The sequence below is a fragment of the Calonectris borealis genome, chromosome 5, assembly GCF_964195595.1.
Source record: "Calonectris borealis chromosome 5, bCalBor7.hap1.2, whole genome shotgun sequence".
NCBI lineage: Eukaryota > Metazoa > Chordata > Aves > Procellariiformes > Procellariidae > Calonectris > Calonectris borealis.
In genome coordinates this window covers 26,310,058-26,326,614 of record NC_134316.1, presented here as the reverse complement: position 1 = coordinate 26,326,614, position 16,557 = coordinate 26,310,058, and the positions used below count along the sequence as shown (strand labels likewise).

The window sequence follows — 16,557 nt, the reverse complement described above, 5'->3', positions numbered from 1 at the left end:
TTCTCTGAATAAAGCAAGACCGTAGAGACCAATTCTTTTAAGCTTACGTGTCTCTGCTGTCAAGAAGGCAAGTGTTACTGCAGTCATAAACTTACCTTGTAACAATTAAAAATTTTTTAAAAAAAAAAAGGAAAAAAGAAAAAGAGCATTTTGGCATTATGCAATAATTTGTCTTTTGGCTTATTAGCATTGTATCAAACTAAGTATAACAGTACATATATGTGCTGTTAGGTTTTCTAACACAAGGCTCTATTTATCGATATGACTGTGACAACCCACATGTTTTTCCCTCACCTATTTCTTAATGTTAAATAATAAATAGAAGTACATCAAGTGGGCTCCTCTCCTTCCATGAGAGCTTTTCGGGATTTACTATCCCATTGCGTTCTTCACTCAGCATGTTCCTTTCAGTTTGTGACCTTTTTGCTGTCCCCAATAATTTAAAAATTGTGGCAAAACTTTATGAATCACTCTCTCATGAGAGATATTAGCTGTGTATTATCTTGCCTTTTACGGACTCCACAGAGAACATATTGATGTGAGGAGAGATGTTTGAAATAGGGATGCTTGAAGCATGCAGTGCAGCACACACAGGTCTCCTGTCATACTGTCTGTGTCAGAAAAAATATTCTGAAGTCCCTCACTGCTAGTGAAAAACAGGAATCTTACCAACCAGGAGAGTTTGAACCCATCTTGGTACAACTCAATGTGAAAACTAACTTTATTCTTGTAGATCCACACCAATAACCACCTTCCCTGTTGAGCCCCGCTAGCCTGCCTTTCTTGGTTTTTTGGGGGGTTTTTTGTTTGTTTGGGTTTTATTGTGGTGGGGTTTTTTTTGTTTTGTGTTTTTGTTTTGTTTTACACTACCACAATTTCTGAAGCTGCAAGCTATTCTTTATGGAGATTTTGGTATCTGCTTTGGTCCAGGTGTTATACCTTCTCTTCTTTTAAGCCAAAGTAACAATTGATTTGCTGCTAAGTATTTGCCTCTATAAAAGGAAGAATACAGTTTCATCAGGTGCACTAGACTAGTAACTAGAAAATGAAGCCACTCTGCTGAGCACAGATATGTTGGGGGTGCCCTGGCAATCCACCAAGGCAACATCCTGGCAAGCTAATTATAGCAGCTGAAATGTCTCAGCGCATGGCACAGTTAACAAGCAGCAACACTCATCTGGGTGGGCTGGCTGCAGCTAAACCTTATACTCTTGCTGGTGTTCTCTCCCTCATTCCGAATCCCTTGCCTGTATTTAATTCTGCTGTAGTTTAAACACCTGTCTATCTGGAATGTGTGAAATGTCCCTACTACCCATGCTAAGCTATTTGCTCACCTGCTTTGCTTAGAAAGACAGCTTTCAAATAAACAATGATACAGTATTAGAGAGGAAAGCATATTGCATTAATAGAGCAGGGGTGAGGTGGTAATTCATCAGACTAAATGGTTCTTTGTATCAAGAGGATGAGGGGAGAGAATTGGATGAAGTCATCTTCATTTCACACATTGAATGTGTTAGCAAAGTTGTGATGACTGTTGCTGACAAGCTAAGAATTGTATATATCCTATTTCATTTACCATGTTGGCCTCTGTGTTTGCCTCATTGGCCATTCTTGCTTCTTTTCAGACAATAAACTCTTTGTGGCCAGAAACTGTCGTTGTTAGGTATTTGTATAGTGCCTGGCACAATCAGAACTAAACCTAATTTGAAGTTTTCTGTTATTGCAATGAAAATGCTTTAATTTTTAATTAAATTCTACAGAAGACAACAACATTTAGGGGTGAGGTAGAGGCACCAAAATGACACCTAATGCTGTGTTCCGTATAAGATGGGTAGCACTGCCCATTACTAAGCTTGTCCAATATGTCCCACTGTAAGACCTTGTTTTAAATTGCTTGTAATGTTCTGAAACTTTATCCACTTGGACTCATGTTTTCTGTGCTTAATGTTCAGTTTTCAGAACACTTCAGGCAAGGTGAAGCGTTCCAGCCAAAACCAAGGCTGGATAAAGAAAAACATTCTGTGTATTTTAATATCTACAGAACTTTTCTTTTAAATCTCTGGATCTCCCATGCTTTGGAATAGCAATTTGGAATTTAAAATTTTGTCCAAGCTTGATTGCACAGTAACTATCTGAAAAGCTTCAGGTGAAATATACTCAGCAGCACCTGCTAGAGCTTCTCAGCTTCCTGGAGGTTCCCTCCATACTGAGGATGCTAAACTGAATTTCTCTGTATTTGCACCTCTGCTGAGGCTTGAGACCCCATTCTCCTGTGACCTGTTCTGTGTTGAGCTGGGAACCTGTCTGACTTGAATGCAGAATGAGTGGGAATTCTGCCAAGGTGTGGAGAACAGCTAGGACAAGGAGGTTGTGAAATTTGGACTTGGACATAATTTGGGAGAGGGCAAAAGGATAGAAATGGACGGAATGGCAGTGTGGAAAATGTGGTCCAATGAGGAGCCTGCATTCTGGGACTGGGTGAACAAAGAGGTTGGCAAAAGGAGCGAGCTGAGGAGGGGAATAAAACTAGAACCACTTGGATATAGGGCATGTGAGCAACTGGAAGAGGAACTAAGAACAGAAGTGTGGGAAGACAGATCAAATAACTACTCCCATGGAAAGTTCCAGGCCTGAAATTATGTGGCTCAGGGGCCAGAAGTAGTGGGGAGGCCAGTGCTGGAAGGCTGTAAGAATGAAACTGGACTGAGCAGAATAAAGAGAACAACACCTGAAACGTGGAAGCTGGTACTGACTAGGTGAGAATAATGACACACAGACAGGGAGCAAGAACAGGAAAGGATAGAGCTGAGAAGAGATGAGACGAAAGCGGTTGCTTTTGCAGAAGTGGGCAGGAGCGTAACCACTATAATTTAATCCTGTCCATAACTTGAAGTAGGAGTTAAGATTTCTGAACTTACAAAATGCTTAGATGCCATGTACTACTAAACCACAAAGAGTGGCAACCTACTGTGTTGCTAGTTGCAATGTTAGTTCATGTTCCAGAGTTCAATCAGAGGATACGAAGTCTGCAGTCCTGCACAAGTCTATTGTAGGTATGAGTGTAGCGTGTTGAAATGAAGCTGGTATGTACTTATTTGAGTAATTGTGCACAAATTCTGGTAAAAGAGCATTAAGATCTCAAAGCTGGGAATTCACAAGCTATGCTTAAGTTAAGTCACACTTAAGTGACTTAATAAGCATCACCTTTGAGATCTGGAGCAGATGCAGGGCTAGTTGTTAGACTCTTCTTTCTGTCTCTGTCTTATGTCTCATTGGCTATATGCCTTCCAGTTGCCACAGAAGCGAGCAGGGACAATACCTATAAGTCTTGCTTGCCATATGACCTTAATCTTGGTGCAGAACCAGGTCTATTCTGTGCTCCTAAAAAGCAGCATGGCATTATGTAATTCAAGGCAGTCATAAACTTAATTCTGGCAATGCCTGACTGGGAATCTTAGCTTTGCAACCTTTGTAGTGTTTTGTAACAGTCATAAAACTTTTTTTTTTCAAATGTAAACTTATACTTACACTGCTGTAGTAGATACCATTATGTTATGTATTTAGGCTTTCTTAAATAAACCAACAGATAGTGTCTGCTTGCAGAGTTTGATCTTTCAAGAAGGTAAGCAACACAGAGGAATGCTCAAAGAAAGAAACAATGGAATACATTTTATATGCTTAAAAACACATAGATAATTTCTTTAGAGCTTAATATAACAAACATACACCTAACATGATTTTAGGCTATCATTAATTAGTGTATTTACTTGTGTGAACAGTTTGGAAGTGGTTGGGTGAGAAGTTTCTTTCATGTGTGATAGAGTTTGGTTTTGAATTTTATATCCAAGGTACATATGCTGTTGGGTTATGCCTGTATGTATGCACAGAGAGGGGTAGAGAGAGGAGAGATGCCTATGGCTGGCTTAGTGACATAGCTTATGATGACTGGGCAGATACTCTGGTCTCTGCTTAGTGTAATATGAGCTTCTAGCTTTTGATTAGTGCATGTAGAGTTAATTTTTCACATGGCAGGAATGTGATGTTGCTTTCTTACTTTGGGATTTTTGTCCCATCTTTGTCCTTTTCCTCCTTTGTTCTTCTGTGAATGGAAGGATTGTAATTTTAATGCTGGTACTTGAATTCATCTCAAGCATGGTGGCTGTTGGTGTCATCTCTCCCACTGCTTTATGCAACAAGCACAGTTTTTCTGCATCTGAAGATTTCCCTTCTTTAGCAGTCTTACTTCTCTTAGTACATATGCTATCCAGTTTACTTAGTGACATCTTTTGCTCTTTTCTTGGCTTTTAATTGTTTCTGATGTCTTTTTTTTTTTTGCCTCTTTAGTTAACAAACCTGAACTTGGCAAGTGGAGCTATAAGCAAGGGGAATGCAGCCGCCCCACAGAGCTACCGGTCACCACTCAACAAAAGAGGGTCATTGTGGGCTGTTCAGTCAGACACTCATATAGCTGACAAAAGATCTGTCTCTTCAGCAGTCAGGTAAGTTAAAATTGCTGCTCCAGCTTTTTGAAGAAGAATGCAGTGCACTCAGGAGCTCATTCGTAATTTGTGTTTGGCTTCTTGCTCAGGGAATAACATCTAGGGGCCTAGTACTGGTTCTTCTCAGGACTATCCTAGAAACTAGGCCTATGCAAATAGAGATGTGTTCCCAGAGCTGGCAGGTTCATGGTGAAATAAGGGCATGGATGAACATGTAGAAAGAAAGGGAAATACCTGTTTCTCTTTGATAATTTCTCACCCCTGCATCTGTAAGTTTAGGTTTGCTGATGTTGAGACATATATGCAGAATGCAAACTTATACCTGGTACTGCAGAAATCTCCACCAAGGCCTCATCTTAATGCTTTTTCCTTGAATATCAAGTTTAGATTGTTCAGAGATAGACCAGCATCTTGCAGTGTTTATAAAAGTTTCAGATGGCTTCTTTATGGTCTTTATTAATTTTGGACATTGGAATTTACATTTATGGCTGATACGTTCATGGGACTCGGGACAAAGGACTGTGATTCTGCAGTAAAACCATTCTTCCTGGGATTGAAAGAGCAGCAAGATTTACTGTAAGGATTCTGGATCTTGGAAGCCAGGAGCAAGGCGAGCTTGCTGCAGTAGACTAGGCTGAATACAGGCCCAGAACTGCTGGAGATTTGAGTTTTTCCTTTGCCATTTCAGTAAATATTATTTATTCCTTTGCCTAAGCCTTCATTTTTGTCTTTTAAAGTAGAATAATGAGGCAGAGCTTCTCCAACACATGAGTTTAGGACTGGAAAGCACTGTATACATGAGAATACTGACTCTTGTCTTTAGTGCCCGAATGCTACTGGAAAATGGAGGGAGGTGAGAAAGGCAGAGACACAGTGCAGAAGGCATGTGACCTGAGTGGTCATCCTTTCGCAAATGGGCCCTTCAATAGGAGGATTGGAATGGGATTTGGAAAGCTGAAGTAAAATTGTTCTTATTTCGTCAGTCACTGCTTTTCATCCTGCCTAAAGAAGAGGAATGTGAGAAATGAATTCCTGGCCTCTTTCTGTTCCAGCACAATGTTTGCCTCTGGGGTTTAGAGTTGTTGAGAGAGGTGGTGGTGATTCTGCTCTTGGAGCCCAGCCGGGTGAGCTATTACCTAATCCAAATAAAGAACCTATCCAACAGGTGTAAACTGCCTTCCTCTCTTACATAGCTTGAGAGGGCAGCGGAGCGCAGGCTGTCCTAGAGCTTCCAGTCCTTTCTCAACTCTGTTTGCACCTCTGCATGGACTCACAGACATAGCTGGAAAAGGATTACTCATGGTCAAAATCTTCTGTTACAGAACTCTGCAGAAGTCACTGTAATTACCACGTTGCTCTGAAACCATTTCAGTTATATGTTACCTGTAGATCTGAGAACCCACCAGTTAATGCCCAGAAATCCACTCTGAACGACTTTCAAGGCTCTGCCTCATCTAGCATCGTATGCATAGTTTAATGCCTTTAGAAATTCTGTTTTGTTTTGTGCAGCAATCCAAAAGTACTTCAGAATTGTCTGGCCACAGCTGGTATAAGATTCCATCTTCAAATCTTTTATGAACCATTTAGTCTTTCCGTACTTCAGTTGCTCTGTTTTTATCCTCAGAGCAAGAGACAGAAAGATGTCTTGAGACCCTTTATTGAATTACTTTATCTTCATGGATGCTTGTATCGAATGGCCAGAATACCGGGAGTTGAAAGTTTTATGTAAATCTGGAAATGAAAAAAAAGGGATACTTGAGGGAGTGCTGGATTACTTGGGCTGTGAACTTTTATTTAATGAGAGAATTCGAAAAGGAATATCAAGGTCATGATATATGGAGATGGCTATCTTGTATTGTCAATGCCTTTTTTGCTACTTTATCTGTTACATTGGAGCAAGCAGTTCATAGAAGGTCATCTGAGGGGTGTCAGCCGGTGCTCAGTGCTGGATGACTGTTTGAAAAAAAGCTTCCTGTTTTGTTCCATTAAGGTTCTGGTCTATCAGTTGTAGGATTCAGCAAGGATGGAAATGTTTTGTAAATGGGTCTTTTATCTGGCTTGCACTTGGCTCCAGTTCAAACATCTGCCTCTGAAACTCAGTCCTTACAGTTTTTGTATGGCTCTGTGGTAAATCGAAGCCATTTTACTGCTGCTGAAGTTTGTTTTTGTTTTGATGCTTGCAATCTATAGAATTCAGGCTATTCTTACTGACAAATCTTCCTCCTTTAACTCCCACTCTCCCATACTGACTTACCTAAATGTTTCTCAAAAGTTCTCCCTTCTTTTGTTGAATTCTTTTGCTCTATGAGAAGAGGTGCCAAATCAGTAGTCTGCTTGCCAAAAGGCAAAGGAGATCTTGAGTTTGCAGACAAAGAAGCCTGCAGGGCTACACAAGAGGTGAGACGTTCCAAGTTATACATGGGTTTACTTCTGACTACCGTAACATGGCTGCCAGCCTCTGCCACCTTTGCTGCAGCCCTGCCTTTGTTGCCCTCTGTAGCTGATTGAGGCTATACCAAATCTGCTCTCTCGTTCTTTAACCCTAGTCCTGTCCCAGTGCCCTATTTCATCTATCTCTGCTTCTCACTCTACCCATCAGGCAGGATTGTCACCCTTTCACATTCTGCTGTAAAGGCACTAAATGTGGTTACATGTTTTGTAGTAGAAGTATTTAAGATTCCCATATATAATTTTTATCACAATTTTAGTAGTGTAATCTAAGGACAACAAATATGAAAGTGATTCCTCATTATCCAGTGAAACTAATTCCCAGTTACTGAAACTAAGACATTACTAGAACTCTCTTGAAAAAGCATTCTCTTTAAAGCATTCTCAGTGGCATAATAAAGGTAAAACATCAGGTGTTTAAGAGAATGAAGCTTGTTGATTCAGAACCTAAACTAACTTTTGAGTACCTGTTGGCAAATAGTTGCATAATCCCTAGTGGTGGGGATGGTAGACATTCCTAAAAGCTTCTGGCGCTGGAATCTGCAGCTGCTGTGTCACTTGTTTTTTGAAAAAGACTGTGGACAGAGAATAACTTGGGCTCTGCAGGTCACTTAATCTCCAAGACCTGGACCAAAGCTAGTGAAAAGATTTCTTTCTAACTGGTACAGATTTCTGTGTTTTCAGTGGGCACCTTGGATTCAACAGCAGCCATCTTTGCTCAGGTTCATCTTTTAGAACTCATATGGGCTGTCTGTTGGCAAGAATTCAGCAGTGAAATGGTCAGTGTTTTCTCAGACCTCTGTTTCATTAGCTTCTTAGTCTTTCACAATATCTTTCTCAAACCTAAAGACAAGACCAGCCTAGCTCTTCTGAAGTACTCAGCATATTTTTTCCTTGGCTCTTCTGACAGATTTATCTAACTTGGTTAGGGGAGGCAGGCAAGCAAGCTTCCCTGTCATCAGTCAGAGGGTAGAATGGCAGTCGAAATTATACCAGACAGCCTGGGAGGGCTACTGCAGTCAGAAACAAGGGATTCTCCTCTTCTCATTGCTTGATATGCCCAAAATACTTCTTAGCCCATAATTTCAGCCAAGGTTCATCGAGAAATGATGTTTCGTTGGCAGGCTGTCTAATCTGGGTTAAATTGTATAAAACCAGACTTTTTCAATTTTCTCGTCTAAGGGTTTCTGAGTTTAATTTGCTCTGGTGTCATTCTCAGTGGTAGTAATAGCGGCAGCTGCTCAGGGCTTCATGGTCTGTGTGCACATACCTGCCATATGTCCAGGTTCCCAAACAAGCTCTGCTTTGTGTATTTTCATTTTTATTTTTCCTTGCCTGAAAGAATCGAATGGTATGTTTACTGCTCATGTGCAAATCAGCTGAACAATATGGGTGCAGGAAATCCAGTACCACTTAAAACGTTAGCTTCCTGTGCCTGTTCTAATAGCAAATATGTATTTATTTGTATCCCAAAAATTCTACACAGAAAAATGATTGTACGCTCCACTCTCTTGCACACCCCAGCTCACAAATTAAGAACCCTGTGCCACATCCCCTGACAATCTTATACTGCTTTTGCAGTCTCCCAAACCAGGACCTTCTTTTTAATCACTGGCCTTCCTTAGCCTCAGCTGGGTAGTGGGTACTTTATATCCTCCTTCCCCACCTAGTGCCTACTACTGCTTCATGCTGGTTTCATTTACTGCTAGGGGTACATGTACCTACATGTTCTAGGTTTCAGATGTTCTGATCTGATCATACTAAGTATATATCCTTTGGACTTGTAAGGGTGTGGATGAGTCTCTGATCTCTCTTGAGAGTTTGTTCTGTGCTGGTGTAAGTGGCTTCTCTATTTCCACTGAAACTGAGTTTTGCCAGAAAGACCCCAGACAACTATCACAGGCTAATTGTAGTTTACCGGTCTGGATCCTTCGTGTCAAACGAGCAGCTTGATGCATCTGACATAAAGGGAAGGTGAAAGTGGCTTCACTGTTTCTTTAGTTTTTATTTTAAACTTTGGAGGTGTGGAATGTAAAATAAGAAATCAGGCTTGAACCCCGACTAGACAGGCTCTGAAGAGCTATGAGAAGAGTGATACTAGAATAGCCAAGAGATGTGCTTATGTGCAAGGTGATTCTCACAATGATAGAAGGGTGAGCAGTTGATGGGACAGTCTTGTTTTTTTGCAAGACTTGTGAGCTAGGCCAGGATAGGCTTAGCATGGCAGAAGCAGCATGGATGTTGCAGTAGGGGCTGTGGGAAAGAGCTAACTGCATATGGGCTTGCAGCTAGAAGTGAGGAGAGAATTCCCAGGAATCTTAGCAGCTAATGCCAAGTTTTTATAAGAATAAATCTATTTCTCTTTGTTACATATGTGTTGCCTTGTAGTTCTGCATATTAAGGGTTGATAGTGACTTTATTCTCTTCCAAATAATTTGTTTCAAGCTCCCTGCAGTCTCTTGCAAGGTAGAGGCTGCCCAACTGCTGTCCCATGCCGCACTTGCCAAGTGATCAGAGCCTATTTATTTGCACAGCATCTGGGTGCAAGCTAACTTGGAGACTGTGCTGCACTGATGCCTCTGGAGGAAATGAAGGGAGAAAGCAGCAGGCATTGAGGGCTACACAATAAGCCTTCAGTTCGGTTTGAGCAAACTGCGTTGACCTTAACACCTCCCTAGCTAAGCAGCACAGAAGTGCCAGAGCAGCAGACCAACAGCACTGAGTCCAGCCCTGTGCTAGCATAGTCACGTGTCTGTTCCTTGCTCCTCATACCGCTTGTCCTCTTCTCTTTTCTCTTTAGCTCTTTACCTTAATGCCTAAATTAATTCAATTTCTTTATTTGAAGTGGAGGAGTAATTGAGGGTGGGTACAGTGATTTTCTCTGACCGATCCTCTGTCTGTCTCCTCGGCAGCTCTGTCACGCTGATTCTGCTTGCAGTCCTTGAGAAGCAGCAGTTCTGAGAGCCCTGAATTTGGGGTTTGGTCTATTATTACCTTCTGCTCAGAGGAGGTTTGAGGAGGGTGGGCAAAAAATAAAAGTACTGCCTGGGTAGCTGTACGTTCTTGCAACTCACCCTGTCTCTAATTTGTGCATGTTCTTCCTCTACCCGTGCATATTTGTGCCTGTTAACAGCCTTCCCCCACCCCGGCAACCTCTTACCTTTTTTTTTTTTTTTTTTTTACACATCTCCCAGGGCCACCGGTGACAACTTGTTAACTGTGGAAGTGAATTGGCTGACTTAAACTTCAGAAATACATGGCTTGCCTTTTATTTTTTTTTCTATATATATTTTGGTCACACTAAAGAAACTTGTGATGGCAGGTCCAATTACTCTCCATCCTGCTCGGAAATCGCCCTGAGCCTCAACACCATGGGTTGGCACAGTCCTGAAGGATCCCTGCTTCCCACAGCTAGGCCTTGGCTCTGTCTGTCTGGAGCCTCCGGGAGAGGAAAGGCGGAAAGCTCGTGACTTGCCCAGACAGCCTGAGGCCTGGCCCTGCAGCCTCGGCTCCCCAGACGCTGTTGAGTCGGACTTGGCTGGCAGCCGCCACGCTGTTACTTTTCCGAGGTAATAAGTGAGATTAATCGCAGGACCCTTTCCAGAGGCGAAGGGGATTTGGGCCGCGTGCAGGGAGAGCGTAGGAGCCAGTGCTGGGGCTGTGAGCTGGAGGCGAGAGCTGGGGCCTTGCAGCAGGGCAGAGCAGGGCACCAGCGGACTTGTGTGAGTGTGGCCTGTCTGCTCAGCTGCTTCTGGGAGGCTTTGCTGGAGCTGCAGCCTGGGGCCTCTCTTGGACTGGCTCTAGCTGAGCTCGGGGGGCACGTCATCTGCATTACCTGTGTCTGCTGGCCTTGGGCAATGATGTTTTTTGCAAATAGCTCTTGAAATTTGAGGGGGGCAGGTTCTTCTTTGACTGCATGACTTCCTTTCAGAGAAGATATGAGTATCTTTCCCATTATTCCCAGCAAGCAGCCCATGTTGGTAGATGGAGGGGTTTCATACATTCCCCCAAGCCAATGCTGCATAATGGTTTTGGGTTTTCTCATTAGCTGCCTCTACAAACTGACCTTACCCTAATATAAACATAGGATTTGCCATCCTGGACTAGGCTGCTAATCTGTCTAGTTCTCCCGTCCTGTGCTTCGGAGCAACTACCACCACCATCTGCAGTAGAAGCACAGAGAACATTCTGATGGGCAGCAGTGAAATTCCCTGTCTGGGGGGGAAGCTTGCTTTTACCCTCCACATGTTACCAGCTGGCTTGTAGTTCTCACAATAGTTTCTGTTCTACACAGTCTAGTGTGGATGTTGTCGTTAATCATATATTTTTACTTTCTGAAAAAACTGTAGTCTCATTGAGCTGTAACAGTGAGTTCCACAGGTGAATTACATATTAGGCAAAAGTTTCCTTTTTAATTTTTTTTCCCAAATTTGCCAAAAGTCTCTGCACCCTTATTACATGAAGGCAAACAGAAATGCCTGATTTATTTTCTGCACTATTTATTCTCTATATTTCTATCATCTCCCTTCTTATTTGTCTCTCCTAAACAAAACAGTCCCATTCTTTTCAAGTTCTAAATGGAAATCTTCCCAGCCCTCTAATAATTTAATAATTGTCTGGCTGTCTTTATAGAGATGACAAGAAATGAAAACAGTATATCAAGTAGGAGTAAAACATTGGTTTTATGTAAGTAACACTATTGTATCTTTATTTTCTAAATCATAGGTTACATATACTAATATATTGCTGGCTTCTGACCATGCTAAACACTGAATTTTTTTATTAATATGCAGTTGTTTTTCTTTGATTATTGCAGTAAATGTAAAACAGAGCAACAGGTATAGGCAGTTCATGCTGATACAATTTTTTTTTTTTCTTTCCACTCTCCTTCTTCACCAGTGAATTCTTCTCTTCCTGAATTCAGCTGCCACCAGTGGATTTTGTTGGCTGTGACGGAAGTCACATGCTGTTTTCTGTTCTACTAAACATTCAATATAGAACAAGTTGAAATCTTTTAGTGTCTTGTACTACTTGACTCATAGCCTCCCCCCAGCCATCTCTGATCTTAAATCTCTTTGAAATATCCTGTGTAGGTTCTAGACATTTCATGTTGCAAAGTGCCTAGCAGATTTCCCTTTCTTCTGCATTTATTTAAACCTCCCAATCACCATTAAAGTAGTTGTTTTCCAGAGTGGTATTCGGAGGGTTAATGTGGCCGTAGCTCTCACTTCAGTAGTTCTAATGGGGGAGATCAACTCTGCTGCTTACAGCCTTCTAGGAATGAGAGGAGCCCTGTAGTCTGGTGCTCTGTGGGAGCAGCTCTGGCCGCAGCAGACTTTCTCTCTAGAGGGGTTCTGAAAGGGTTACAAGGGAGCCTTGGCTGTTTCTTTGAGCTATTTGGAAAGGACGGGCCTCAGACAGCTTGGCAGGAACCTGGGGCCCTGTTTTTTCCAGCCCAGCCCTTCCTTCTGCACGGAGCTGTCAGGGAATCCCACGAATGTCTGGTTTCTCCCCTTTCCTATTTTTTTTCAGCAATATTTTTATCCATCCCTGGCTCTTCCCCACACAGGGACCTCAAGTTTTGTCCATTGATTGGTCTTGCAGGTAGTGAGGTAGAAATGAAAGCTGTGCTACCATGCCATAGCTGGAATTAGTTCACAGTTGTGCAGCTGAGAAGGGCATTGGGAAGTTTCCCAGAAGAGCGTCCTTTCTGGCATTGATCTTAGGGCAGGTCCATCTGGCCTAAGAACAGAGGGATTGAACGGGCCCATCTTTGAACTGTGCTATTCCTGTGGGTCACAGTGAGGCACTTTGAAATCTCAGAGCTGCATGTTCTGTATCCTCCCTACCAGACACACAATGAAATGCTGCTTTGTAAAAATGGAAATCCCCCTTGTAAGCAGGCTTATGAAGGACAAGACAGGTTAGCAACCTTTCCTTCATTTGTCTCATGCGCTCCAGGGCTGTCCTGAAGTTGAACTCATTGTGAATATTTTGGAGATTTCCAGGTCTGCCCTATACCTTTTCACTTCAAGAAGATGGAGATGTCTAGAGGGTAGTGTTAGAAAGGAAGTTTGGTTACTGGTGAGAGCAAAAGTCTTGAACAGCTGTGTTGAAGACATTGGTAGTGTACAGCTGATAAAGAGAAATTGAATTAGGATTATCTTGCTATCTCTGTAAGCTTGTCAGATGTTGGGAGCAGGGTGTGATCTGAGATCCATGTGGAAAGCTTTTCCAGAAGGCAGCCTTCGTGTGGGGCAGTCCCTGGACAACTCTCTGAAGTTGGCAGCCAAAGGGCCTGGAGTCAAGCTCAGATGAGTTAAGGGTTTCAGAGACCGAGTACGAATGCCAGAGCAGGAGGCAGCAAAAGGGGCCAAAGGGTTTTCCCTCCTGCTAGGCTTTATTTTGGGGCTACCTTCCATTGTACAGTGAAGTTTCCACCACCAATGCACGTTCATGTTTTCCATCCAGCCCGAGGTCATGCTTTAGCTTGGCTTGCTCAGGATGGGCATGGTGCTCTTTTTGTTTTTATCCTGTGATATAAATGGGAATTCCCTGCCAAAAGCACAAAGAAACCCCCTTCCTATCCCTGAAAGTATCAGTCAGCCTTTCCTATGAAAATCTTCCTTTGTCACCTAATTTTCCCCACCTTTCAGAGCGGAGGAGTTTTGTAGCTGACACAAGAGTTTGTGAATTGTATGCTGTTGGCTACCTGACAGCCTGTTATTCTCCAGGGCTTCTCTAGGCTGCAGGTATCAAGGAGCAGCTGTTTGTGAGCCATGCAGGGCTTCAGCGTTTAACAAAAACCTCTCTTGAAAAAGGGGGAGGGAAAAAAAAGTGTAAAAAAGTCAGGAAGTATTTCAGCTTCCCTATGCATGTGATGACAGCTTTTCTTGGTGATCCTGTTCACTAGCTTATAGGTTTTGGAAGTGTATTTATATTGTGTAAGCTGAAGAAGATGGGGCAACCAGAGCTCCACTGTGGAATGCCAGCTTTCTGTTTAGGGTATAGGGTGAATTATAATGAGTAACAGTTGTGGTTAGTAGTACTTTCTTAGTCTTTACCCAACACTGTATACTATCAGCCAGTGAGTAGTTTGACCAAAATGCTCTGGGTAAGAGGACTTGATTGGTAATGAGCAAGAAAGCATTTGGGTGGCTCAGGAAAGCTGGTTATTGTCCTGAACCAGTGCCAATTACAAAGCTTTTTAAGTGCACTGTTAAAGGTAGGCTCTGCAATGTCAGGATGGAAATAAGGATCCAGAGTCCTTTATCACATGCAGTTATTTCTAGGGTTTCATTCTGTAACAATAGTTGAAAGATGGATATCCTCTTAAAAAAAAAAAAGGGGCAAAAAAAAACCTAGGTAGAGCTTAAAGATACCACAGTTTCCAGACACTCTCCTGTTGCACTCATTGAACTTTTACTAAGATTTCTCATCTAATTACTATCCACAGCAAACCAGGTGGCAAGAGGCCAAGGTAGCCTGGCTGATCCAAGTCTAATGAAAACTGGCCCTGAGACAACAACCTTTAGAAAAAGGAATTTCAAAGTGAGAGCGCCTTATCAAAGACACTGATTATGTTCCAGCTGCTGGTATCCATGATGTTTCATGGCTGCTTTGCTTGAATTTCAGACTGCATCTGGCTTAGTAAATGTCTTCCACTGCCCTTTCTGTCTTTCTGTTATCTGGCACATGGGTCTTGACTGAAAAGTTAGACTAAGATGATTGTTGTCTGGCAGTGCTGCTACTTGGCAGCTGTCTGTCAGGGATGCTTAGGCTGGGCAAGAGTCATCCTTTAGAGCAAAAGGGCTGTGGCTTATGTGGTCTTAACCATTTGTATGCATAAAGAATTCTTTATTTGCTTGTTGCTGGAAAAAAAAAAAATTATAATCTTCCCGTCAAGAATGTAGCCAAGTTGGGCTGTGAATGTCTTCAGTGTTGAAAATTGAGTTTTCTTCAAAATTCAGCTCAGAAAACTTCCAGTTTCGTAGACTATGTGAAGAGGAGGAGGAAACCTCAAGTCTGGACCATCTGTTTCTTTTTTGATATTGGGATAAAGATGCTGATGAGTAAAGAGGTGTCAGCTTCTCTTCACTTAGCATTTTGAAAAGCTGCAGATGCTGAGATTTGAAACTGAGTAAGTTTAAGAATTTTGTTTCTTGCTGCTGGTGACTGAGTGTAGATCCACAAGGAGGCAACAGTCATACCAACGAAGGCTTGGCATTCCTAGAAGCTGTTTGAACTTTCAGATCCACACCTAATACAGCATTTTCAGGGATTTTTTTTTTCTGAGATTTTAGCCACAGAACAGCATAAATAGAATAATATTCTTATTAGTCAGAAGCTCGAGTTTGACACCTACGTTGGTCTTTTATGGTACTGATGAGTAAGTATCTAGGATTTATGGCTTCTATCACTTATAAACAATAATTCTGAATTTCAAATGAGAACTTTCCAGTACTCATTAAAGACAACATACTGCTTACCGTGTAGTGACTTCTACTTCCCAGGACTGTTTTCTAAAAGATCTCAAACTGTGGTGTTAGAAAAAACTTGAAATAACTTGATAGAAAGTGTTCTGTTCAACATATTTCTGATCTCAGCGCCACTAGAAGACACTTGGGTGTAAGATTCTTTGACAGGCTCATGATACTAAAGATTTTGGCTTCTCTGTAAATATCTTCTGGTGGATGATAATTTGAACAGCAGTTACAGGCTTTCCAACTCAGGCAGTCAACATGGCAAAAAGAACACAATCCCATCTGTTGTGAAGAAAACAACAAGGAAAACAGTGTATGTGGAAGATCTAAGCCCAGGCTCTTGAAACTTTCAAAGAGAGCCCCAAAAGAGATTCTTCAGAGACTTTGCTGTTCTTAAGATGAGGTGCGTTGATAAACACATCTCTTTCTAATAAAGAACTGCATATAATATCTCCAGAATATTCTCCAAGAGCGTGAGACTTTGGTTACTACTGACAGCGATCCCCCTAGCCTTCTGTTTTCAAAATTCCTTACCAAAAAAAAATACCAGGAAAGTTTAGAGCTTATCCCTTATGAACAGTTCCAACAAAGGCTGCCTATTAAAATTTTTGGAACAGCTGCCTTTCATAGAGTTTGGTTTCGAATACTGAGAACTTTCTAATCTTTCTTCAAATTTGAAAACCCTCAAGAAGGAGCTGTGTTTTAATGTGGAATTATTTTCATTAAAAATCCACAGGAACAATAACTTTTTCTGTTATCTATTAAAGTTAACAAATATTTAAATTTTTTAATTTATATAAATAAATGCATGTAATATATTTTAAAATTGTTTATTAAATAAAATAACTTAATAGGTACTGGTAAAATAATTTTGAAAGCCCAGTTTTAATAATTGGATTATTCTGGTATATTTCAAGAAACTTGGATCCAATCAATTTTTAGTAATTTAAATATTTTGTCCTTCTGTTCAGGACCTTGTTTGCATAACTGATTTTGGTTTTTTCGAAGGTCAGAGTCGTGTTTTCATTTGTTTCTGAAATTCCACTTTCCTGCTGCTGATGCTAACCCAAATGATTTAAATATGAAAGTATCCTCTACTATCTGTGTAAAGAGAACAAAAGTTATGC

At 41.5% G+C, this 16,557-nt stretch overlaps 1 protein-coding gene across 24 annotated transcripts in view; it reads left to right on the top strand.

The window, feature by feature from the left end:
* The window catches only part of TTLL5 (tubulin tyrosine ligase like 5), a 144,676-nt gene that overhangs the window by 80,335 nt on the left and 47,784 nt on the right, over positions 1-16,557 (top strand). For 22 of the 24 annotated variants that reach the window (XR_012673861.1, XR_012673860.1, XR_012673859.1 and 19 more), the window contains one exon: positions 4,345-4,499. Coding sequence is in view for 16 of the 24 variants with exons in the window: in XM_075151487.1 (XP_075007588.1) it covers positions 4,345-4,499 (155 nt within the window). In the remaining 8 variants the exon portion in view is untranslated. Of the gene's footprint in view, positions 1-4,344; positions 4,500-5,551; positions 5,624-10,141; positions 10,517-16,557 lie in introns of all 24 variants that reach the window. The other 2 variants (XR_012673866.1, XR_012673865.1) reach the window with 2 other exon arrangements.